The 27,333-nt window shown below is 32.8% G+C and overlaps 2 protein-coding genes across 4 annotated transcripts; both read left to right on the forward strand.

Annotated features, from left to right (window-relative positions):
• Positions 1-7,035: 7,035 nt before the first annotated feature.
• LOC134228435 (uncharacterized) lies at positions 7,036-13,925 on the forward strand. Of its 3 annotated transcripts, none has more exons than XM_062710095.1 (3): positions 7,036-7,174; positions 10,136-10,478; positions 12,959-13,920. In XM_062710095.1, the coding sequence occupies exons 2-3, from the start codon at positions 10,187-10,189 to the stop codon at positions 13,621-13,623; spliced, it is 957 nt and encodes a 318-aa protein (XP_062566079.1). In that variant the 5' UTR covers positions 7,036-7,174; positions 10,136-10,186; the 3' UTR covers positions 13,624-13,920. The 3 variants fall into 3 exon arrangements, 2 of the variants coding, with proteins under 2 accessions (XP_062566079.1, XP_062566078.1); XM_062710094.1 differs by lacking the exon at positions 7,036-7,174 and adding an exon at positions 7,403-7,539 and having other exon boundaries at positions 12,959-13,925; XR_009983996.1 differs by lacking the exons at positions 7,036-7,174; positions 10,136-10,478 and adding an exon at positions 11,755-11,893 and having other exon boundaries at positions 12,959-13,081.
• A 4,739-nt stretch (positions 13,926-18,664) lies between these two features.
• LOC134228413 (somatostatin receptor type 4-like) lies at positions 18,665-23,811 on the forward strand. Its single transcript, XM_062710063.1, has 3 exons — positions 18,665-18,799; positions 22,747-22,814; positions 22,900-23,811. Exons 1-3 carry the CDS (start codon positions 18,721-18,723, stop codon positions 23,782-23,784), a joined length of 1,032 nt encoding a protein of 343 aa, XP_062566047.1. The 5' UTR covers positions 18,665-18,720; the 3' UTR covers positions 23,785-23,811.
• The last annotated feature ends 3,522 nt before the right edge of the window (positions 23,812-27,333 follow it).

The raw sequence follows: 27,333 nt of genomic DNA on the forward strand, positions 1-27,333 counted from the left end.
ATTCCTTGTGACAAGACCTTTCTTTGGGTACCACCAAATTTGACCTTTTGATCTTGACCTTGGAGTTTGATCCACTTTTACACAAAAATTCCAAACTTTTACTTTGGCCATAACTTTTGAATAGTAGGTACTATGACTTTCATATTTCACATATGTATTGTTTGTGGCAAAACCTTTCATTGGATAACAACAACCTTGACCTTTTGACCTTGATGTTGGAGATTTATGTACTTATGAAAAAACTTTAACCTTGACCATAACTTTTGAACGGTGAGGACGAAGGCTTTCGTACTTCACATATATAATCCTTGTGAGAAGACCTTTCATTGGATACCAATAACTTTTACCCTTTGACCTTGACCTTGGAGTTTTAATTACATTTTAAAAACTTTAACCTTGGTTACAACTTTTAAACAGTAGATACTAGGACTTTTATATTTCACATATGTATTCCTTGTGGCAAGACATTTCATTGGATACCAACAACCTTGACATTTTGACCTTGACCTTGGAGATTTATGTACTTATGAAAAAACTTTAACCTTGACCATAACTTTTGAACGGTAGATACTAGGACTTTTATATTTTACATATGTATTCTTTGTGGCAAGTCCTTTCATTGGATATCAACAACTTTGACCTTTTGACCTTGACCTTAAAGATTTATGTACTTATGAAAAAACTTTAACCTTGACCATAAATTTTAAACAGTAAGGGCTAGGGCTTTCATACTTCACATATGTAATCCTTGTGAGAAAACTTTTCATTGGATATCAACAACTTTGACCCTTTGATCTTGACCTTGGAGTTGACCTACTTTTAAAAAACTTTTTACTTTGGCCATAACTTTTTAACGGTCAGGATTAGGGTTTTCATCCTTCAAAAAAATCAACTTCAGAGTTACTTTCTAAATAAATGACATATGATAGGATGTTCATATTACACACAATATGTCATAAAAATAACATCTCACCCACAAAGACACCGAAAACGGGGGACCACAATTCTTTGAATTTGCTTGTTTATTCACCAATCGAGGGTCCTCAGGGGGCATGAACCATTAAATTGTTACAATATGATTACGATTGGATAGAATAGATGTGTATTGTTATAGATAAGATAAGATAAGATAATTTTATTTTCCAATTTTGGGCCCATAAGGCATAAAGGTTCTTTTTACAATGACAAGATAGAAAGTTCTGAAGGAAAGGTTAGTAAGATATACCACAAATTGAATCAACATGAAAGTGTTAGGATTTGTCACATATTCCCAGTATAGTTTCCCGATCAAAAATATAGAAAACCACAGTGTGATCTCATCCAATAGAATTTCTCAATTTTTTAAAAAATTTCTTGTCGTGTCACAGAAAGTCAATGTGTTACTTGTCAATTTAAAAAGAAGTTATTTAAAATCATATTTCAAATTAAAAAGAATTATTTCTTTTCACGTACCAACTTTTAAAAAAAGATGAATTTTAATGTCGCAGCGTTCATAAATTCCACTTGTACACATTTTCACAGTGGTAAGTAAATTAAATCCCTTTATTATTATTTTTTTTTTTCTCTGGGATCGTCTTTGACTATATACATATACAATGTCAAGGTTTTGTGATTTTGGAACTCCACACAAACGTTTGTGAATATTAATGACCTAGTGTTAAAGTCAGAAAACAGCTCAAATATGAAAAAAATTACAATCCGAAAATTGATAGCGTTTCTAATTATCATAAATGGGGAGGGATGCGTTGGATGCAATTGCATTCTCTTTTCAGGCAAATACATGTACAGTGTACATGTTATGATGTATATAAAATACACATGTAAAATAAAAAGTATGAAAATATATGCATGCTTGTGTCGTACGTCATCATATAATCCGCAAGATCGGAAGCTTTATGCTGTTTAGTATAGTTTTTGAAAGGACGGATTTTAAATTTCTTCAACTTGAGGTGCTCGCATGAAGATTTTGTAATCTTGACCTGTACACTCGTATTAACGTACATGTGCATGACCCTGACTTCTGGATTTAAATCTTTATTAGAGTTTATGTCTGGACAAGCTAGGTCCGTAGCTGTGGCCACTTTTAAGTGCCAATAACTAGTACATGTACATGATAAATGCTTGTTTGTCCATTTAAGGTCTTATTATATTCTGAACTTATACGAGGGCCGTTCAAAAATTACGCGGACTTGTTGCACAGAAAAAATATTTGACGACATAATCGGGCAAAATGTCACACATAATATAAAAGAATCTTTACTTATATGGTCTTCGAAATTTTCTATCAAAATGTTGTAAATTGGTATCAATTTTGAGTGATTTTTCGGGACATATCATAAAGTCATGGAGCAGCAAAATCTTCGACGTCACTGGCATTATAAAAAATATGTGATTGAGCTTTCATTTTCTCAACATTTTCCCATGAGTAGCTGTACAGTTTGAGTTACCTTATCTACTCAACATTCAAACACCATTTCTTGTCAAGCTTAAAATCTATTAAACAAGTAAAGAATATTCTTTTTTTTTTGTTTTAAAACCAAAAACTGCAGGTATTTATGAGATATAGTGTGATATTGGTGACTCTCAATCACGTTCTTTACAGTCCGGATAAAGTTTTCTTCGGTAATCTTCTTCCCGTCCTCCCGTAAAGCCTTTTTACAGAGGTCTAACGGTCTAAATTTCAATTTGCTATTTGTGGACGAATGTCACGAATACCCTAGTATACTTCATGTTTTATTATGCATATTATGGATCTATATTGGCGATATCTCGAGTATTACACATAATTTAACAAAAGTGTGGTGCGCCGTCAATTCAGGAGACGTCATTTTCACAGTATCAGAGAAAAATCACTATATTTCTGTTAGTATTTCAAATATCACGTCAGAAATCTAAATACATAATAATAGAGCAATTAAAAGATACATTTGAGAAAATTGTCGAAAAATATGTAATTATAGAAAATTAATGAGTTTAATTTTGGATTCCGCATGCTTTTGCTTCTAATTTTTTGTCGTGCTCCGTATCTCTCCATCAGCGATATCAACATACCGATAATTTTAGTAGAATTTTTTTGAAATACAGAAATTTGGCCCAAAATTTATTTTAATCTTTAAGATACATATTTCTGTGAAATTTCATAACTATATGACGTCTGTAAGAGTAAACTAGAGGTACTGTGAGCAATGAGCTCACTAAATGATACCCCCCGCCTCCCATATGGTTATAACTGATGACAAAGTCCATGTTTTACTGTGGTCGGGAAACCCAAAATATGTGTCGGATCAAAAAGTAAAATAGGAGGTGCACAATGGCAATATGTAATAAAGATTCTGTGAAAGTTTCATTAAATTTCACTCAATGGTTTAAGAGGAGTTGCGGATAAGAGATGGGTACCCTAAAGCGTAACAGACGGACGGACGGACGTACAGACGGACGGACGGACAGACGGACGGACGGACGGAATTAACGATTACTATATACCCTCCCGCTTTTCAAGCGGGGGGTATAATAATAGCACAGTCCGCGTAATTTTTGAACGGCCCTCGTAGAACTAAGATAAGACAAACCAAGGACAAAATTTTCAGGTAACATAAGTCATTTTAAAGCAAATTCATTATATTCACATCAAAATGCAATACTGATCAGTGTTTTTTTTTTGGCTACTGTTTCGAGGGGTTTGGACAAACTTGTTTGTATAAAAGAAACTAATTTCTAAAAATTGCTAGCGACAGCAAGTGCAGCATTTTACATTGTTTTATGCATTTAAGGTAGCTAAGGACACCTGACCCAAAAAAAAAACTGTCAATAGATTTTGTTGAAATTTTCACACAGCGTAAAGGGCAATCTCCTATGCAGAGTTGTCGTTCGTTCCTCTCTCAGACACCTCTGAGGTGAATGTATGAGCCGATGGTAGAGAGTGCGTAAAGGGATGTGTAATGAACACTTAGTCGAAATATGAACATGGCATTGTGGGTAAATTACGGAACCAGGGGGCAATGAGTTACCTCCCCTTTCCAGTCACTCAAAAAATCATAATACAAGACATATATTTCACATAAAAAAATTTATTATGCAATATGCATTAAATATTAAAATTTATTTTTAAACATTATTGATACTATAAACTTATTTGAACAATGGATTGTCTGAATATAGATGAATTAAGAGAATACAACATGTAAAACATTTGAAATTTAACTAATTTGACTATTTTCATGCATACAAATTTGACACTTTTTAAATTCTAAAAAAAATCTGTCCAATAGAATTTTGATTTTTTATCATTATATGAAAGATTTATCTAATACTATTCTTCACTCAAAAAATCTTGGTCACATTGAGGGCTAATAAAGGTACCAAATGGTCCACAACTACCCCCCCCTCTCTCTCTCTCTTTTGGTTTCCCGTCATTAAGGTAAGAATAATGATTAAAGTGGCTATTCAAAAAACTGCATAGCAAATTAGGGAAAACAACTGAAGAAATAAATCAAAAGTAAAAATCAATTTCTAAAAAATGACTAAAGAAAACATTTTTATGAAATTAGAAATAATATACATTGTACATGTAGAGAAATAACATGAAGAGTTACCTCCCATCTCCACTCACAACAAAACTTGTGATTAAACCAATATTGAAATAATTCATAAAAAATGAATCAGGCGCGTAGCCAGGCGTACGTTTGTACGCACAAACGTCCACATCATTTTTCAAAAAAAAAAAAAAAAAAAAGAAAGAAAGAAAGAAAGAAAAGAAAAAGAGAGAGGAGAGCGAGACAGCGTAATATTGTAAAGCGTTCTCATCATTTTTGCAAAATATTAGAAAATAATTTTTAAAAAATACTTAGAAACAATTTAGAATTCACGATAAAAAAATAAATGAAAAATCAACAGAATCAGTTTTAGGAGAAAATACGAGAGTAAACACCTCACTGAAATCAAAAAAATTTCCAGGATTTTGGTTTACTATCGAATATTACATAGTTTTTTCCAAGTGTAATTACATTCTTAAAGAGTTTCTCTATCGTAGATTTCATACTATAAAACCCTAGTCGGCTCTCTTAAAACAAACGATAATATTTAATGCCAAAAATTTCAATTTCTATTACTGGAAACTAACTTCCAACCGTAATGCTTAACTTCTGTAACGATATCCCTCCCCCTTCCAAAAAAAAAGAAAAAAAATTTGATATCGGATTCGTGCGAGACTTCAAAAATCATAATTCAGCTTTATATATGAACATCATCAATCGAAATATTGGTAAAATTCAGTTTAACCTTTAAAAAAAAGTCCTCTTAAGTATTGAAATCCGTAACACTACCTTTAAACCATTACTATATATTTTTTTAATTGTTGCAAAAAGTTAAATATACCAAATTTGTGAATATTTATGAACATTCATTCTAAAATGTAAACAATGTACATAGCTAATGTGCAAAAAAAAATGAGTTGAAAAGAATTCTATCTTCTGTCTTTGTTAATTTAATCTTTAGAGGCGTATTTTCAATATTAATGTAAGCCTGACTATCAGTCAATTACGCGGTCTGTCTAAACCAGTCAACCACTCACTACAAACAAAGCTATTGGACATATCCTTTCTCTTTATTGAGTGACTGTCCGCATTTTGTACAAGGAAAGAACAGACCTCAAATGTGGCTGCGAAACAAACTGAAAAAGTGCAAGAAAAATGCTCTCAGAAGGGTCAAATATATGCAAATCGAAATCGTCAGAAATTCATAGGGCTTTGCCCTATAGCGGCCCCCTAACCCCCCACCTATTCAGGCGTCCACATAAAAAGTACCCTGGCTACGCCCCTGTGAATTGTTAAATATGTGCTTTATTTTTTAGAAAATTCCTCAACTAAATTAAAATATGAATTTATATTTCAACAATAGATACTTGAATAAAAATGTAATTTAAAAAACATATCAAAAACTCTCCAACATGAACCCTTTTGATTACTTTCATGGAAAAAAAATCTATGTTTTCTTATAGATTTCTAAAAAAATATATATATTATGAAAAAAATGTCCAATACTATGTCTCACTTAGAAATCTTGGCCACATTGAGACGTAATTAACTATTAAGTTACAAAATAGTCTAATACCCCCCCCCACCCCCCCCACCCTTTATGCATCTGATATTTTTTTTCATTGCAATGTCAAAAATCCCCCAATTTATTAATATGTCAAATGCATTCTACTTTGTACGAAAAAAAATTTTTGGTCATACAAAATCAAATCAAAACAGTACTGTGAGCAATGAGCTCACTAAATGATACCCCCCGCCTCCCATATGAATATAATGGCAGTGTCCATGTTTTGCTCTGGAAAATCAAAAATATATGTCAGATCAAAAAGTAAAATAGGAGGTGCACAATGGCAATATGTAATTAAGAATCTGTGAAAGTTTCATTAAATTTCCTTCAGTGGTATGAGAGGAGTTGCGGATAAGAGATTGGTACCCCAAAGCGTAACAGAAGGACGGACGGACGGAAATACCGATTACTATATACCCCCCACTTTTCAAGCGGGGGGTATAAAAATCCATCTGACATACATGTAACACTGCACAATTCACATAATTCTATATTCCATATAAACAGTACACTTAATTAATTGAGTATTTTATGTTTAACTGTGTTTTAAACAACGGTTATCATGGTTATATATATGTTGATAGAAATTAAGTGATCTGACAGTTTTGAAACAAATTTTTGAAACAATTATAAAGTACTGAATTACCCCCTTTCCCAAATTAATGTGATCGTGGCATGTTATAGTTGCTTACTATAAATAAGAAAAATTATCTTTATCATGTTTATTAAGTTTTATTTTTAGCTTCGAGCGGACATTGCATTTTACAATTTATTTTATTAATGTAGAACAATATGTCATTAATATAATTTATTTAACTGATTAAGATATGTAAGTTATATTACTGAAGTTGTTTGCATGATTTGAGCTGAATCAAAACAAAAATAGGGAAAAGTCCGCGTTCGAAACAGTATGAGCACAAAATAACCCAGCTTCGGGTTAATGGCCTGACGTTCACTGCATTTAGTTGAACCACAGCTGGCGAAAAGCAACATGGTGATCGTACGTTCAGATGATGAAACATCTGTCACCGCCGTTTTCTTGATTTTTTAATGGATCTAACCAAAATTATTTAAGGTAATTATTTTAAAGATTATGTTTATTAACTTGTAAGCCTCGAAGTTCACACAATGTTCAGGGGTATTATCAAAATGACCGAGGGGAGTGCGCACAACACCGCAAACTAAAGCCCAATGACTTGACCTTCAACTTGTTTACGCGGGGAGGATTAAAGGGTCATGGTATTACACATGGAATGATTTATTCGTGTTCGAACTCAGTGTTCCAGTATATCGACAACTTGCGACAAGAATGGTTCTTTATTTAACAGTATTGAAATTTAATTCTGCCAATTCTAGTGAAAAATGAGTGGGAATATTGAATTCTTTTCCCCATCGTGGACCCCCAAACGCCTTGATCATCAGCTGTTTTGTATAGTAAAGGTAATGCTGACTTTTGGAAATCTCGCCACATTTGAATTCTCCATATAGTCTCTTTATATTTCATTCCTGGGCTTTGTCAATCTTTCAAAAAAGGTTCAAAACATTTTTAAGTTGATTATAACTAAAAAAGAAAACCAGTCACTGGAATAGCAAAACAAAGGTAGGCCTTTTCTTGAAGTATTTTTTAATTAGTAATGATGTATAAGTGGCAGGGGAGTGTCTTTCAGCTGAGACAGATTGTCTCTGCTTTCAGTTTCTGGTTTCCTTATATAATAGCCCATAGAATTATTACTTCTTCATTTTACCTAGCATATATTTTGGAAGCCATACAGGCACATTTTCATTTTCCCATTGGTATTATAGAATGTATAAACAGATTTAGTGACAAATTATTGTTTTTTTTTGGGGGGGGGGGGGCAGAGGCAGATAGGGTCTCCTTTTTGAGGATAAACATCAGTAAATTCAAGAAGTGTATCAATTATATATTGATAAATAAGATGTATTCCAAATGCTTGATATCTATTTACAATTTTTGTACAGTAGATTTGTAGCTCTCTGCTTGAGAAAATTTGGACAGATAAAGCAGGAAGCTACAGATCCATGCATTGTCAAATACGATTTATGACACCACTTTTTTGTCACTCACTTTAGGTATCATTTCTTGTATTTTCAGCTTTTGTCCACTTTTAGAATGGTATCCACTTGTTAATAGGGCTGTCACAGGTACCCGAAATGACCCGGAATTGCGGAATAATTAATTCGGGTCAGGTTCAGTTCTGTTTTCCCAGAATCCGGTTCGGTTCCATTTGTACAATAGAGTACTGTAGGTTTTACCATAAAAATGGCATCCAAAACGAAAGATTCATTAGCATATTACCATTAAAAACGGTAATAATGTTATTTGAATCATTTGGTTCAATAATTTTTCTAGTAAGGAAACTTATTTTAAGGTCAGACGACACGTTCCTCAAATACATAATTTGTATCTCTTGGTACTATATGAAAAATTATTCATATTTGTCATTCTCTTCTGATTTCTACATTATTTTCAAATGTTTTTAAATATTAGTACACCAAAGATGTGTTATAGGCCATTTTGAAGATGACCCATAGGGGCTATATAAGAAATATAACCAGTCATTATTTTTTGTGAGGAAACTATGTACCTTTACTTCAATGACAAATTCTTGAAAATTATATATAAAATGTTTTTGCTTGAATAAAATATAAAATTTTTGCTGAATATAATTCAAATCATGAGTTTTTATTCTATTAAAAACCGGAACCATAAAACCGGAAACCAACCCTAAAAAATTAAGAACCGACCCAACCCGAAAAATTTTGGAACCGTGACAACCCTACTTGTTGAACATGTATTTCACAACTACTTCGGATACCAGCAATTTTTTTCCACCCATTGGGAAAGGGTCCGGTACCGGTTCAGTTGGGAAAAATAACATAAAAGAAAAACAGGAGAATTTTCTCTCATTTATGCAAACGCAACGATTTTTGCGTTTATTCCGAATTAATTACCTATTGCTCCTTGGTTTAAAGAATAAGCAACAAGTACAATTTTGGCATTGGGAATGGTGCCGTTTATAGTACCAGTTATATAAGGAAAAAAATGCTGGATACGTTATTTACATTTCAACGGTCCCAAACAGCCCTCTATGTTTTTGGAATGTTGGTTTATCGAATTTACATTCTGAGGTTCATTTAAGAGATCATGGCTCTGTAGAATTCAAAGAACATAAGCTTGCCCAAAAATAAGAGTAAAATACATGCTATGATATGGTAAATTAGGGAAACCATTTCTAAAGTGGAGAATAGCATAAAATACAGGAAATGGAACCCGGAGTGAGCAACCAAAAAACAGTGGTGTAATTTGAAGGTTTTTTTAACAATGTTTGGATCTGTAGCTCTCTGCTTTATCTGTCCAAATTTTCTCAAGCAGAAAGCTATAGTTCTACAGCTATGAAATACTCTACAGTGCACCCTCGAATTGTCCTTTCCATGAATTGCCCTGAATTTATCTATTAATTAAGGTGTCATTTAGATTAGTTGTGGTATCCATGAAATCAGTATTATCACCTGTCAGAGATGATGTGTTTTCTTTTATTGACAGAGGTGTCATAGACACCCCCCCCCCCCCATCCTTGGGGGCCTGTATGGCACTGACTATTGAGTTGTTTGAATTTAAAGTTATGTGAGAACTGATTGATGCCATATCATATTTTTTATATTACATGTACATGTATTGATCAATTGGCAATTGTTGTCATTTTGTATACCAATACATGTACATGTACTAATCATCCACGATAGTCAGACTTTATTGGTACCAGAAAATTGAGGAGAGTTTGTGGTCTTTGAATGAAAATTCACTGATAGGAAATATTTTTTTTCTTCTTATACACTTATTTGTGGATAGCAATATACCTCTTAGATGTAAGGCATTACATATATATATATTAACTATGAAGGAATTGTGTTTATTTGTTCTCAGTGATGCAGATTGTGTTAATTAAGTTCAATCTTTTATACACATGATATATGGTATAAACAAATCAGTTTAAGATTCTATTTTCTTCTAAAGGAATTGGATCAATTTTGTGAAGAAAAAGAAATCCAACTAGAATATTTCACCATGCAGGACCCACACTCTTTGGACTGTGATGGCCACTTCATGGATTTGTCCAGTTCAAGTTTCATGGGATTTGAAGATAAACTATCATCCCATCCCGGGACCAGCACGGTCCAATCAGTTAGTCAGTCAATGGCAACCCAGACCACAACACAACTGGTAATGTCCTCAGACCAACATAAAAGTGAGGGGTCAAAGAGGAAGAACAAGTACAATTGGAATTATTTCAACTTCTATAACTCACCCATAATTCCAGAAACTATTGAAGACGAGGATTCCAAAGTCATTACGAATGGTAAGCATGAATAGATGGATTCAATTTTATTTGGGGAGGGATGGGGTCTCTTGTTTGCTCTCACATACATGTTTCATAATAAAATTCATGTCAATCATTAAATGATTGTCTTTTTCATTTGTACAGCACTTTGACTAACTACTGTAAACCAACTTTTATTTGCGTGCGAGAAATTTTCGCGAAGTTCGCGAATGCCTTGTCATCGCGAATATTTCTCGTCGCTAATTAATTTTGGAATGTAATTTGTGTTATGATTTGTAATGAATTTGACTCTTTGCCTGAATAAACATAATAATAATAATAGTCGCGAACCGATTCTTAAAGTGTATGTGTCTATTAATAACAGATCTAAAAAGGTTTAATCGCGAAAATTAATCGTCGCGAACTAGTTTATCCCTGGTTAATCGCGAAATAAAGTTGGTTTACAGTATTAATGTGACTTTATTATCATAAATCATCATGCAACTTAAAGGCCTTCCTGCACTTGAATGTGCATGATCCTGGACAAATACTGCATTTCACTTAAAATTTGCAAGAGTGCAGTTAACCTTTATTTGCTGTTTTTCTCCCAAGATGTTGTAATATTAGAATTGATTGACAGTTTAAAGAGAATAGTATGTGTTATCTACAGAAAAAAAAACAGAACCAGTTACTTGCAGATTTTCCTTGTACAACCTAGTGTTAACGTTGTTTTGGTGTTAGTAGAAATACAGGTACACATAGTGTGGTACACATAGTGCATGCACTGCACTTATCATACCGGTAATCAGAAATGGATTTTATTTGCTTAGTTATAACAATTATAACAATATTGGGAATATATTTCATCAATTACTAGCATTTTCATATAAAAGAAAAATCTACTGATATATGTGCTGTTTCTATCTTTATGCATGATCATTATTATAAATCTCATTAGTTCTTATTACATTCTATAAAAAATTTTGTACCTCTGATCTGTTTTAGTTTCTTTGAAACGTTATAACTACCCCCCCCCTCCCTTTCCGCCTCTATAAGCCTTAATGCATAAATTTATACAAGTATATATTCTGTGAACCTAAGGAATTCCAGTTTACCTTATTCCTGTTTATAAACTCAACTTCCTGTTCATAACCGAAATTAAAAAATAGTTTACACCTTTGTCTAAAAATAAAGCTTAAAAATATTTCCCATTAGCTATTCAACTACGCAGAATATTGAGTGGCCTTGACCTTGTCCGTATTCTGGTTCTCTGATTACACTGCATAGTTGTTTATATATGCATTCTACGTGTTCTAGACTCATGATGCAAGATGGATCCAGTTTTAAAAAAAGTAAACAAAATTGTTATTATTAAGATAAATAGAGTGGTAATGCATGGTAATTATAATTGTGAAATCTGTAGTATTGGACAAACACTAACAGTGTTATAGCAGGTATAGTCATAGTGCTTGAAGTATTAAATTAACTTTTTTTTTGTATGATCGAAAGATGTTGAATTAAAGCTATTATTTTAAAGTATATACATGATGGTAAATATAAAAGATTTAAAGTAATGTTTTTTTTTTGTTAGTTAATGTAATTTTCATTTTAAAGCTATCTGCTGAGACTCTTTAATCTTAGAACATCCAATATCTACTGATTATGCATGAAATTTTAATATATGTTAATATTAAGATTAATTATGCATGCAAAAGTTAAATAGAAAGGAAAAAATTAGCATATGAAGTTAATCATATTAATTTCAAAAGTAAAATTTTAAAATAATAATAACAATTTTCAAAAAACAACAACAAACTAACAAAAACTAAATTTGACATAAAAAGGAATAACTATAGATTTATTGTTTTGTGTATGAAAATTTTGTTATAGGTATTAAATAAAGGAAAATTTGATAAATGTAGCTTGATTTGCATTTCTTATTCGATGGTTTGATTTTATAGTTTTGCATGATTAGTAATACTGGTATGAAACGTACCATCGTGACCGTGATGACAGGAAATGATAACATTTACATCACTGTAGAAAGTGTAATCGATTGAGTATTCAATGAATTTGTCAGTATTGTGACATAAAAGAGAGATAATATTACTATGATGTAGGTTAGGGGTGGAAAAATTGTCATGTTTGGACAGTTAGCACATGTATGCTTAAAACTGCTGCATGTTTATGGTAGGTACAGAAGCTTCATGTATGTTCAAATTGGCTCCTTTTGTTTGATAATCAAATGAGTTAAAAGAGTTATAATTTGCAGTGAATGGTATTGAAAAGTGGATGTTTTGAAACCAGAATTTATTGATTCAAAATATTCATGAATGCTACATGAGGGTGACTGAAGATTTTACTAATTTTCCTCAAATCTGATGGACTTTGGTCAAGTTTGAGGGAATACTAAGCACAAGTCCTTTGTTGAGCATGACTGAACAGTATAGAAAAACTATTATGAGTATCGGTATCTTCACTCTTCAATGTCTTTACAATTTTTGTTGTTTTATTTTCAGATTCCACTGAACCAACAATACCTGTAGCACCTGTGCCCCCACCAGTGAATGAAGTTACACCTGTGACATCTACAGCAGGTACCAGACAAAAAACTAAGCCAGGGAGCAGCCTATCTGCTGAGGTTACCAGACAACAGCTTACCGGTGCCAAAATCTCCAACCTGACAGATCTACTGAACTCCAGTGAGGTGAACAGATACTTTGACTCAGGAAAATTCGAATCCTCTCCCCTAAAGAAATCAAATTCACTGTCAGATATACAGGTATTAAGTGAAAGTTTCCGTGGAAGGTCAGAGTCGGCTTCATCCTCAGCCTCTCTCCCGCCCACGCCTAATGGGTCTCCAAAAATTCCCAGGCGAGCCGGCTCCCTTCAACAGCTAGACAGTCTACACAAAAACAAGATGGAGGACAATGTGTTTCATAGCTCTGACCTGAACTCTCTAATTGAGCGGGACGTACACCAATTGTCTATAGGAAGTCGGAAACACACAGATTTCAGTGAGAGAAATAAATTCATGGAATCTCATTCATTTGACCATAGTGAAAGTAAAAGTAACAGTAAAAAGACGGAGTCTCTGTTCCAGAAGATTCAGAGCTGGAGTACGACGTCACAAATCAAAGTCGCCAACAAGGATGTTAATGCATGGGCACCAGGAGGGTTTTAATATTATGTCAGTAAACTATTTGATTTATTTTGAATTTCTTTTTTATCATGATGTACAGTAATGTTGTATTTTTTGAAAGTTTTGACTTGAACATTGTTTATTAATATTACTCATATTATGTTTTTCTTCATTTTTTTTGGTGCAAGTTTGATTACTGGTATACAGACATATGTACAAGATCATTTAATGTTGTTTGTGCATATACTTTGATAAATACATTATAAATTTTTAAATCCAAAATTTGTGCCATTTCCTTTATTTAAGTTATATGATATTCATAGATATTTGAATTGTTTTTGATCATTTTGTTATGTCATATTTTTAAGTCCATCTGATTTTTTTTTTTTTTTTTTGCCAATTTATAGGGTAGTTCAATGAATTAACTAGTGCTAATTGTAACGGGGACCGTTACAGATGTTCCCCAAACGCTCCCAAACTCCCTTTTGGTGCCATATTCCCTGTTATCTCTATTAAATAAGAAATACTTTATGGAATTTAGACTTAATCAAGGTCTTCCAAGAAAAATACAAAATATATTTAAAAAATAGGCATTGCACGCGTGTTCATGTGCGTAACGACCATATTATCTTGTCTACACTATCTAAAATTTTAATAATATCAAAGCATTTAATCCAAAAGTATTAAAAAATACACTCATTCGAGTGTATTTTTTATTTTACTCAACGTGCACGCACGTGCAAGCACGTGCATAATGACTACACCTTCTTGTAGGAGTCCCTTATATTTATCCAAGTTCTAAATCCCATCCAGTTTGGTAGAAAAACAAGAGAGTTATAGCCATTTGAAGTTTGCCAATCAGATTGCAGCACACGTGCATGCGCGTGATTTCATGAATATTTTCTACATCCTATTTTAGGATATCGTAATGCATGACTATGTTTTAAATTTCAAAGCATTTCGTCAAAAAACAAAGGAGATATAGCCATTTAAAGTTTTAGCCAATCAGATTACAGCACGCGCGCATGCGCATGCTTTTATTAAAATTTTAATACATCATGCTGTAGATCTTCAACCATGTTCAAAATTTCAAAAGATTATGACAAGAAACAAGAAAGATATTGAGACTTTAAGCCAATCAGAGCAAAGCGCACGTGCATTGATTGCTATTTTGACCATGCCATCTTGTCTATACTACTAATGTATCCTTACATTATGAGTTTCAAAGCATTTTATCAAAAAATATCCGACTATATCTATTATATTGGTTATTTCAAGTGGTGCACGTGCGCGCTCTTGCAAGCACGTGCGCGCAAAATGACCTTGATTCCGCAAATCTGCATAACATGTCTACTTACCCTAGAAAGGTTTTACCTACCTCGGACGAACAGTTTACAAGATCATTCCCGGACAAAAAAGTACCCAGGAAGAAGAAGAAAAATAATAATAATAATAATAATAATAAGAAACAGAGTAAAAACAATATGTTCCCCAACTTCGTTTGGGGAACATAATAAATCTTACCAAAGAGGAAAAAAGTGCTGATATGTTTCCATTTAGTTTAAATGTAGTAATGTCTGTAGTGTACTGAAGGAGCACATTTAGGTGATCCTGGAGAATGTGTTCCTTCAGATTTTTGAATCTCACTTTACAGAAAAAAAACATCAACAACAACAACAACAAAACTGCTGAAAATGCAAACCATTGTTACTGAACTTTCTTCATTGTAAAATATTTTGATTTTGAAGAACTATAAAATCTTTTTCTATAAAGAAACAGAAGTTATCTCCCTTATAATGCTTTTGAGGTAGAAATCACGGATTTGCAGAATCTTTTGTATTGCATTTATATTAACTTTAGTGAATGAAATATGTTCAAAATAACAGGACACAGCAAGCATGATCAACCAGTAGGACTGGGTCATTTGTTTAGGTTCTGGACTGAACACATTGTCACTGCCGCTGTCACTACTGGTTATTGGTTTGTGCCAGTGAATAATTTTTTAAAAAGAAACAGAAGTTACCTCCCTTTTAGTGTTTTGCTTTGGATCTTGGGAAATTTTCTTTGGCAACTATGTTTACCAGAGTATTTGTCTTCTAGTGTTTTTAATGTATCTATATATATATACATGTACTAGTATTATAATATATGAAAGTTTTGATTTCGCTACACAAGAACAGTTCAGCAGTATTTTATTGTTATTTCAGTAGTTCACAAACTACTGTATACAGGGTTATTTTCGCCCCATCTTATTTTCGCCCTTTCACACTTGCAAACAATTTTGCCCCATTTTAAATTCGCCCAATCATAGATTTGTTTAAGAAATTAGACTGTATTCTTTGAATTCGCCCCGTATTAAGTTCGTCCAAATGAGAGTAGGGCAAAAGGGGCGAAAATAAAACGGTGGTGAAAATTTCCCTGTATACAGTATAAGCAATTCTGATGATGTGTGATGTAGGTATATATGTGTTGTAACAAGGCCTTTTAGGATAAATACACATGGACTTCTACTGAGTATGACTAATATTAGAATCATGAACATGTAATTCCTAAAGAATCCATTGAAGGTAATGAATGTTACACTTAGAGAAAGGAATAAACCAGATTTTCTCTTTGAAATGTGGAATTTTAAAATCATTGTGAATAAATATATAAATGTTTCTAGCTTGACATTCTTCATCAAAGTATTGGATATGGTGTTAAATCTACAATTGATTGACTTGAATATGACAGATCCTTTTATTAATTTGATCGTTGACTCAGGAATCAAATTATTGCAACATTTTGCTGATAGTTTTACATATGATATCAAGAAACATCACTTTTTTTTATAAAAATAAAATTTATATGAAAAGAAAAGGTATTTTCAGACTTAAAAATCTCTAGTCTCATCAAGAAGAAGAGGACCATAGTTATTTATACTTTATATTAATCTTTATCAACACCAAATGTTGGGGGCGGGGGCACAACTTTACAAGCAAAAATAGTCATCAGGTATGTTTTATGGAGGGGGGCTGGATGGGACTTAGCTTCTTTTCCTGATGTAAAGTATATATACTGGCAAAATTATTGTCCAGTTTTTAAGGACCTGTGAACACATTAAGGTTATGCAGATTGGAACTTATATACTTTACATGGGAATAATAGAAAAAAAAATATTAAAAATCTTTTTCAATAGGCCAAGGACATTAGTGAGCTCGAGTGTTGTGGCCATGGACTTCTTGCTGGCTCAACCCAGTATGTTACATACCCATTTGAATTACTGGAATAAATAATATTGAAAAAATCCAAAATCTCTTATACGCAATGAACTTCAATAAAAATTATTTAATTTGGGTTATGGATTAAAGGGTTACTGTGCATATATTTACATTGTAAACTAACGAGGAATTGATTCACTTGAACCGTTTGGGTTAATTAAAAGAATTTTAAGATCTGGACAAACATGGCTCTAACGCATTGACACAAGTCAAAGAATTGATTAATTGCTAGCTCTGTATGTTAGGTGACTTGCTGGAAAGGTCAGGATCACTCAAATGCAAGTTTTTTTTTTTTTTTTTTGATATTTATAGCATTGAAAATAAATCGTTTAAACGTACATATTACATTCAATAAAAATTAGTAATGCATAAATTCATTATTTAGGTCTACAGCAACGTTTTTCAAAGTGGGGGATTTACCACATAAATTAACCTTAAGGTAGTCCGATCCCTAGGTCCTAAAATCAGGCATAGAATAATTGAAAATTCTCAGAGTAATGTCTCTGAATCTCAAATTTATGTGTGTTTACCCAATTCTGCAATTCTTTATAATCATCCTTAAAGTTAATCATATTATACGGGGTAAAAATAATGAATCTCAAATAAATTTTCAGGAAATGCGAATAATAACACCTTCTATGCATTTTCTAATTGAAAGTTAATCAACTTGTACATTTTAGGTACCTAGGCGTTTGAAAAAAATTGCATGATTTTTATACTTCATACGACACTTAAGTTTCTTTAAGTTACTTCAGTCATTTTCAAATACATAACGTATAAAGTCTTTCCTATCATTGCAAAATACAAGAAATCACATCTGATTTCATATCATCCTAATTAACATTTGTATACTAGTATATGGTTGGTAAAGGAAATTTGCATGTTTTCTTTAATTCAACTTTTAATTTTAGCGTTTCTATAAGAGCTTCAAAGAACCCTAAATGACATTAAAGGGCATGAAATGAAAATTGTTGCAAGAAAATATTTCAATTTCACGCTTTTGTTTAGACTTCTTGAATTAAATTATAGATTAAAGAGTTATTCTTCCTGGATGAGGATCAGCTATCCTTAAATTCTTGATTCAGTAGGTAGAGATGGAGTGGGTGGGTGGCTTAATTTAAACATTTTTCAGCTTAATAATCTGAGAGACTGTCCTCATAATTAAATGTAACCCCCCCCCCCCCCCACACACACACACACAAGGAAAAGATAACCGACCAAAGTATCAAACGTATCGCCGAAGGGGACATAGAATCATTCTCTGCAGTACTGAGGACATCTTTTTCAATTATGGTATTTATATAATTGAAATTCTCTGTAATTTTCCGGGGGGGGGGGGGGGGGGGGGGGGGAGGTCGGCAGAGCAATCATGGAAATAAAACCAAGAAATTAAGGTTCATATTAGTTCTTATTAAATTGCCAAAGCGCGGGGAGGGGGTAGGGTTGCTTAAAAAAATAACAAATAAAAATTACAATCATCAAAAATGTTACTTTGAGAAATGGATGAAATGTAATTCCCCGAATAAATCCATCAGAATATAAAAGTAGATTTATTTACACTAAGCACAGATACAATGTCATATGGCTTTAGGATTTCATATCAATGTCATAAACCTTTATGTTATTAGCTAAAGTGACAAAGCCTTAGCCAGTATTTGTAATACATTCATACTCTAAAATCAATAGATTATTTGATCGAAATCTGATTAGCTCGCACAGTATATATGCGTTCTATCCTAATTACCGCTTTACCCAGGCGAGCGGCTAGTCGCGGAAAATATGACGCGTCCGACACACAGCTCAACTCCTGGAGCATTTTGTTGAACTTCGAACATTTGAAAAAGAGAAAAAGTTTTTCCACACAAAATTATCACTAAACATGGGATACGCTCTCAAAGATCCTGAAACTAATGAGTCTGTGTTTACCTTTTTTTCGGAATTCAACCAAACTTGGGCAGGTGAGAATCTTATAACTCTTCTTCATTCGGAAAAGTTTTGTAACATTTAGTTTCCCAAATATTATGTGTCGAGACTGTTTTTAATTCTATTTTTTTGTTTCATCGTGCATGTACAATTTTTTAAATATATTAAATACGTTTTTCTATTTTTAACTTAAAAAAATGTTCTTTGAGCAAATTTTCATTTTGTGAAATAGAGAAAAGAGAGAAAAAAAAATTAAAAGATGAAAAGATTTACATAAAGATGATATTGTTTTATAGTAAAATAAAATAAATTAATATTTAAGTTTAAATTTGGTTTCATTTGATTCAGTGTGGTATACATGTATGAATTTATTACAATTATTTCATTTTACGAGCAAACGCGTCACAGTGGTAATAAAATAAGAAAATGGATTAGAATTAACCGTCCAAAAGTTACATGATATGATATCAATGACGAAGACTCCACGGCTTTCTTGTTCTAAGTACCCCATCAGTGCTTGTATAGTTCACGTTGTTTTACAACAATGAGTCAAATTTAGCACTGTATTACCCCGATATCATCTGTCGCCTTACAATTTCAAATTTTACAATGTTTTACAACACTTGGGCTATATTTATTCAATAAATCAGTGGTTGTAAAATGTAAAACTAAAGTTGATGACCTTTATATGTGTTTAGGTTGAGATTTTTTTTGTTTAATTGCTTCAGTTCCCTTTGAAAAATTTTTCAATCATATTGGGAATAAATACTTTGTGATAAAAGCCTTCAATAATTTAAGAAGGCTGGCCGGTATAGGACATGCATGGAATTTTTTTGAGATTTTTTTTAAATTCGTGGCCACGAAATAAAAATTCGTGGGAACGAAATAAAATTAGTGATCACGAATTAATAAAAAAAATTTCATAACATGTCCTATTGCAGTATTATACCATATATTAATGTGGTTTATAGAATAAAAAAAAAACAAAACAAAAACAAACAAACAAAAGGAGAAGGGTGTGTCTGCCCTGTATATATCGTACCAAGTAAACACACAGTTCTGTTTCATATCTTGAGAATACTTTCCCCAATATAGTTAGATATTCAAATCATACGAAAGTTCTCTTTATGTTTTCTTAATAGGTTATTTCTTTGAAGTCCAGGCAGTATATTTCAACCCTAAGGAGAATTTAATTATAAATTGATCATTTGGTACATAAGTTTCTTCCTCTGCACTTCCCTGCTCCCTTTTTGATGAGAGCCATTTTGTAATTGTTTACACGGAGAGGGTGAATCTTCTTGTCTGCCCATTTTCACTTACAGAAATCTGAAAATCTGCTTGTATAAATGATTGTAAATATTAGGAGCAAGAGATGAATACAGTCTTGAAAAATGGGAAGAGATTTAAGCTGCATAACTCTCTTAAAACCATCTTTAATATAATATTATACAATTATTGCTGTTTTTGCGATCAATACGATGATTTAGCCACCTGGGGAGTGCAATATTCACCGAGCCCGAAGGGCAAGAAGAGATGAAGACTTTAAATGAGAAGAGATAAGGCTTTCATATTAATTATTATTTTTCTATATTGTTCCAACTATACTATTGGCTCAAACTACATCACATGATCAGGTATAAAAAGTGGTACGGGCAGGATGTTTCTATTTTAAAAACTTATAAACCTGCTGTTTCTAAAATTGGAAACGTTCTTCTGTACTTTTCAAAAAGTTAAACATTGGTTTTCATAATTTTTTAACAATGCCTTGTATGAAAAGAGTTAGAAGGATTTTAACAAATTTCTTATTAACTAATAAAAAATAATAAAACAATTGTAGCCTTTTGATTCGGTACAATCCGTCGATATATAGACCTTAGAGAAAGCAAGACCTTTCTAAATACACTATGATTTTTGACCTCCTGACCTTGATCTTGAAGTTTGATCTACTTTTCAAAAAGTTAAACATTGGTCATAATTTTTTAATGAAAAAAATTAAACAATTATTTTAAATTGGCCTTAAAAAATTAAACAATTATTTTAAATTGGCCATAACTTTTGAATGAGAAAAAGATAGAGTTTTCATATTAAAGATGTGTATCATTTGTGACAAGACCTTTGTAAATACACTATGATTTTTGACCTCGTGACCTTGACCTTGAAGTTTGACCAACTTTACAAAAACTTTAACCTTGGTCATGACTTTTGAATGAGAAGACATAAGGCTTTCATATTAAATCTGTATATTGCTTGTGACAAGGCCTTTCTAAATACACTATGATTTTTGATCTTGTGACCTTGAAGTTTTACCTACTTTTCAAAAATGTAAATTTTTCCTTATAATTTATGATTGAGAGGAGGTAGGGTTTTATTTCATATTTGACATGTGCATTACCCGTGACAAGATATTTCCGAGCGTGCTGATTTCTGACCCCTTGACCTTGACTTTCATGACTGATCTAATTTTTCAAAAAAATCAATTTTGGTGATAACTTTTGCATGACATATGATAGGGCGTTCATATTTGACACGATTGGCCCTAAAAAAGACATTTCACCAACAAAGACATCGAAAGCGTGGAACCACAGTTCTTTGAATTTGCTTTTTTCCTTTGAAAACAATTCAAACAGATATAAATACGCATAAGACGCAGAGAGAAATACATATTCCGTCTTAGATGCCCATGTTCTTTTCCAGAACAAGAGTTAATAAGCATTACGGACTTAAATTCAGAGGACCATACCGGTAATCTTTTCAACTCTCGCTGTGTTTGACAGTTCTGTTTATGTTATTTCTGCTATGCTAATGATGTCTGAACTATATCAAACTTACATCTGCTAATAGATCAAGTTGAAATTTTCGTCTATATCAGCTGTTATTGAAATGCTTCGTAGGGGATGGAATCAATTTAAATGACATATACATATTGGTGCATATGGAAATATTTCTATATCCATATTCATGATATACATGTATTTTACATAAAAAATTGATATATAAAATAAAAAAAATTATTTTCCAAGAATAATGATGATGTATGGCAATTCCATACTGAAGTAGACAGTTCTACCGATGTTCATTCAGCCGCTGGATTCAGGGGAAATTATCTTAATGGATCTCCAAGACAAGCTCTAGCCTCCAGATCCTACAAGATCGATTGATTGGGGATTAATTTACTCTCATTTACCTTCATATATATATATATATCAGTAACACTCGTTTTAAAACGAACACTCCTATAAATTTTTAGGGAATACATTTGTATAACAAAGTAATGTTTTTCAACCAAAGGTACAAAAAGGTGTTGGTTTTTATGTATTGAAAATATAAAATTACGCCTAATCCCTAAAATGCGATTCATATATCCATGACGCTTTGTTGTATACTAGTATATACTGCAAGTTGTACAAAAAAGTAAAATTCAAAGAATTGTGATCCACCACTATCGGTGTCTTTGTTGGTGAGATGTCATTTTTTATAGTATATTGTGTCATTTATATGAAAAAAAATCATAGTCTTGTCACAGGTACTGTAAATCACTTTTATTCGCAAAAGTTTTATTTTCGCGTTTTACACGAATCTTTCTGCTTGCGAAAATTACATCATCGTGTAAATACGTATTGGTAACTTAAGGATTCAATACATGTACATAAAAAAACGTTACTCGCGAAAATTGTGTCTCGCTTATCAATACCTTATAGCTCGCTCGCGAAAATAAAGTGTCGCAAAAATATAGTGATAAACAGTCATACACTTCTTTTAAAATATGAAAATCTTTTCTCTTCTTATTCAAAAGATATGACTAATAAGGTTATAAGATTAGAGTTTTTCTGACAGATGAACAGACGAATTAGATTTTATTTCCCCTTGCTTTCGCGAAAACAAGGGACGAAAATACGACTATCTGTTATGAATATGTATAGTACTTTTGAGACTTATCTAATCAAATGAAGAATTTTGCAGATTGTCTATTTATTTAATTTAGGTCAATCCGGAATAGAGGCGACAATTCTCATCATCATCCTCATTATGGCAGTGGCAGGCAACACAATGGTAATTTTCATACATTTCTATAGGGATTTAACTTACGATAATGACATCGAACACGCTTATGATAAAATGAACTTTATTTCCTTAGGTGGTGTTGGCGGTTTTCAGAAATAAGAAGATGCGCCGACCAACAAATTATTTCATTGTGAATCTCGCTGTTGCTGATTTGCTGTTTGCAGCCTGGATTCCATTTATTTGTATAACACGCGTAACCCACCAGTGGGTATTTGGTCACGCAATTTGTAAGATGGTGACTTACGTTCAATTTGTTTGTGGGACCAGTTCTATTTTGACGATGATGATAATCAGCATAGAGAGGCACAATTATGTTTGCGCTCGTCCAGACAAAAGAATTACACTAAACGTCTCTATTGTCTTAATTGTCATCATATGGATTTTGTCTATCGTTTATCCAGTTCCGGTTGCCATTGCTCAGACAGAAATGACCCTCAGAATCAACAATTTAACATACACATTTTGTGGTTTGTCATGGCCAGAATCTTTCCACGTCAATGTTTACCTCGGATGCATGGTGACTTTATTTTTTATTCTCCCCCTCGTTGTCATTTCGTTCAATTATGTCAAAATTTTTAGAGTCATGAAATCGGCCTCTTTTCGCACAAAGAGTGTTCGATCGGACAAGCGGGCAGAAAAACAAGTACGTCTCACAAAAATGTTCATAGCCATTGTTTGTATTTTTGTTTTGATGTGGTTACCGTTTTTCGTGGTTAGTTTTCTTGCAGTTTATCTCAAACAAATAACATCCACTCAATTCACAATCACCATTATCTTAGCTTCAGCCAATACAAGTCAAAATCCCGTTATATACGGGTTCTTCAACACGAAATTTCAGCGGGAATTTCAAAACATGTGCAGTTGCTGTATCAGCCTCTACGACTCGTCTACAACTTACAAAATTAACCGAGAGGAGGGGACTGTAAATGGAACATTTACTGGGACAAGTTCCAAATAGAAAAGAGGTTTATTTCTTGTTCTTAGCTATGTACCATAATATGATACATGTTTTTAACGTTGTTATCTCAGTTGGGGTTCATCAATAAAGGTTATACATACAATGTATGTGTCTGTTGTAATTAATATAATGTATTAAATTTGTATATCTATTTGATATTCTGGATAGTAGATAAAATTCAAATTGATTCCCGAAAGTAATTGTGTTCTTAATTCTATCTTAGACACAAAAGCCAGGTAAGTAATATCAACTACATATTTCTTTAAAAAGCAAACTCTGAGATAGTTGATTATCAGTCGATTCACCTTATATACTGAAAGGAAAAAGAAACGCAGGGTAAGCTTTTGAGGTGAATTAAATTTGTTTTTCTTAAAATATGTTTTAGTTTTCCTATCTAACTTTTAAAATCATCTTTCAAAAAGATATAACCAAATTCCCATTTCATTCTGTCCAATAATTCATAAGTTATTGAAGTTCAAATGACGATACCCCCCAAAAGTGAAAATCGAAAACTCTCATTATCTTCAATGTCTCTCCCGTACATCTGTCAGAGCCTTATTTCTCCTTCGCATGGAATTTCATCAAAGTGTTTATCTCTCAAACCCTGGCTATATTTAGCATGGGTAACCATGCAAAAAAATAAATCAAACGGCGTGCGCATGCACCAGTGAGAGGATTACAACAGCAAGTTGACTGGCTCTAAAAACCAAATTGCGGAATTGTTTTCTTTCAAATTTCGTACGAATGTAATGATGACAATCGTCTACTCTATAAATGGCTGTTTTGTGGTAGTAAGGTGGCGATTAAAGAGATGGCAGGACGAATTTCCCGCTCGTAACATGGCTCTGTTTCGCGTTATCTTCATCGTCACGGTTGATTGAAAAGCATTCCAGACCCTCTCTGACAACGGGTAACAAGTTTTATGGGGGAAAATTTACAAGAGACTGCTTAGTAAACCGTTGTTGTTTTTTCATTAATTAGGCAATTCGAAAACAAGACCCCATTGAACTTTCGTTAACTGTGTCAAGATTGCAATAAATTCATAATGTCTCTTAATATTGAAAAAGGATGTGCATACCTCATATGCATCAAATAATGCAACAAGATTTGTTGACAAACTCGTCGTTATCAAATTGCACGTGTTTTGGGCTTTTTAGCGTTTCCCTACCTGACGTCATAAATTCTACGGTTGAGTAATTCTGAATTCTGATTTTGATGCACGGTAACTAAATTTCCCTTCTGACCAATTTTCGTAATTTTCGGTCATGTGGTCAAATTTTTATCGAAAATTATGCTACCCTGCGTTTCTTTTTCCTTTCAGTATATATCAATTTATTTACATGTAGCAGATTATTGTTTGGGAACAAATTTAGGGATGCATATATGTCATGATAAAGTGGATCCTCTATCTCCAATTTTATTGTTGATATTCATAGTATTTGGCAGTTATTAAATATAGAAGTATATAAAATATTACAAAATAAAGTCATGAATGAAGCTATGTTTCCCAACACATAGAAAACAGAGAAATACGATGATCAGAGTGAACTACTCGATCACAAATCAAAGTACCGGTATATCTATTTTTCGCCTGTACTTACCCATATTTTTCATTATCACCATTCTTTCCGACAAAACAGTATGGCTTAAGAACTTTTAGAAATCAATCTATGATTCCCTCTCACACTAGCCTCGCTTGTTCTTTAAGGATATCCGATCCTCAGCAAGGAATGACAACTCTGTAATTTAATTACCATTTAAATAAAAAAGTCTCAAAATGAAGCTGGAAAATGAAATCTTTTAATGCAACAATTTTCATTTTATGCATCTCAATGTGTTTCAATGTTCTTTGAAGTCTCAGAAACGGTCTCATAAAGAGTTTACACTTGTACCCCTAGAACAAGTATCTAACAATTCCTCATTTAAAGAAATCACATTTCTTTTAATCTAGCCTAAGATATACCAATGTTTATTGGCAAGATATGACATTAAAAGAGATTTATGGTGTTTTGCAATGATAGGAAAAAAATTATCAACTATGCATTATAAAATAATTTAAGTAAATAGAAATAAAGTACTGCAAAAGTATATAACAATCGTGCAATTTTCTACAGATGCCTGGGTACCTATAGCTTTCAGTTCAGCCTAAATGCATATTCGGTGTTTTTATTCGCATTTCCAAACAAGTTATTTGAGATTTACTGATTTCCCCAACTTTAATGATGAAGTTTGAAGATTATACCTTACTTTGAGAATTCAGAGATATTTTTATAAGTATTTTCAATCATAGATGGTCTGATTTTCGGAACTTGAGGATCGGACTACTTTAAAAAACAGATAAGGTATATATTTTTGGCTAATCATTTATCTTTATTTACAACTCTATCAAACAATTAAAAGTATGAAAGAAGTTTCTGTATAATAAATGCTCTTATATAAAACGTTTATTCAACTGACCTTTCAATAACATTATTTACAAAGTAAATAATCGATCGTTGATGAAGAGCAAAGGGGAATAACTTATCTCAGAAGACTATCAAATGAATTACGTCCTGCACCAAAACCTTTAACAGGGGTTTCCTTGATTTGTAAGTGCACTACCAACTTTTTCAAAGCCAACTTACTATCACTTCCAATTTTTTTTTTGACAACATTGATATCACTGCACTTTGTGGGGAGCCAACCATCCTTTCAATGAACATTTACTATGTAAAGGTAATGTTGGAATTCATCATATATTCAGCCCCCCCCCCCCCCACCCTTACACCAGAACTCCTAGCACAGGGGCCAAGAAATTGACATTTTGGAAAAAGAGCATTTTCTCATCATAACTTTGCTCTTATTTTAAGGTACAGATATTTTCAAAGAAAGCATACAATCAATCAAAGAGCCTCTTCTTAGCACCGGATGCCCTGAATCCAGGGGCAAAGAAATTCCAAATTTGGGAAAAGGCGCCCTTGCTCATCAAAATAAAAAAAATGCACTAAGTGTGTCATTATCTGAATGATCTATAGAGCCCTATCTTAACAGCAGAGTCCCTAATACATTCAGGGGCACAAAAATTCAAAATTTAGGTAGAGGCACACTTGAATACTCTTACTTTGTTTAGCCCAGTTAATAACTAGGAGCAGATAACATTGTCGAATGAATAGTGCATTGTCACCTTTGTGAGCAAGGGTCCCTCCCCTACCCACTCCAGAACCCTTAGTCCATGAATTTCACAATTTTGACAGAGGCATCATCATAATCATGCACCTCATTTATCTGCTATATACTGTATGTAGTGGGGGTGGGGGGAAAGAATTAATCATTTTCACCATATGTTCATTGGTGACCTGCCCTAACTCCAGAAACCGTGACCCTGGGGCATTAAATTTCAAAATTTGGGTGGAGAATGCAATGCATATTGCAACCAAAGTCTAGTTTGATTGCTTGAAATCCAGCATTTTAAAAGAAAATTGCATTATTTTGGATGGATTTAACTTCTCCCTTAGGACCCAGGGGAGAAAGAACAGAAAATTATTTTTTTTTGAAAATGTTTGAAAGTCT

This window comes from Saccostrea cucullata, unplaced genomic scaffold (assembly GCF_032062105.1).
Source record: "Saccostrea cucullata isolate Sc308-1 unplaced genomic scaffold, CSIRO_AGI_Scuc_v1 ctg333, whole genome shotgun sequence".
NCBI classification, from domain to species: Eukaryota; Metazoa; Mollusca; class Bivalvia; order Ostreida; family Ostreidae; genus Saccostrea; species Saccostrea cuccullata.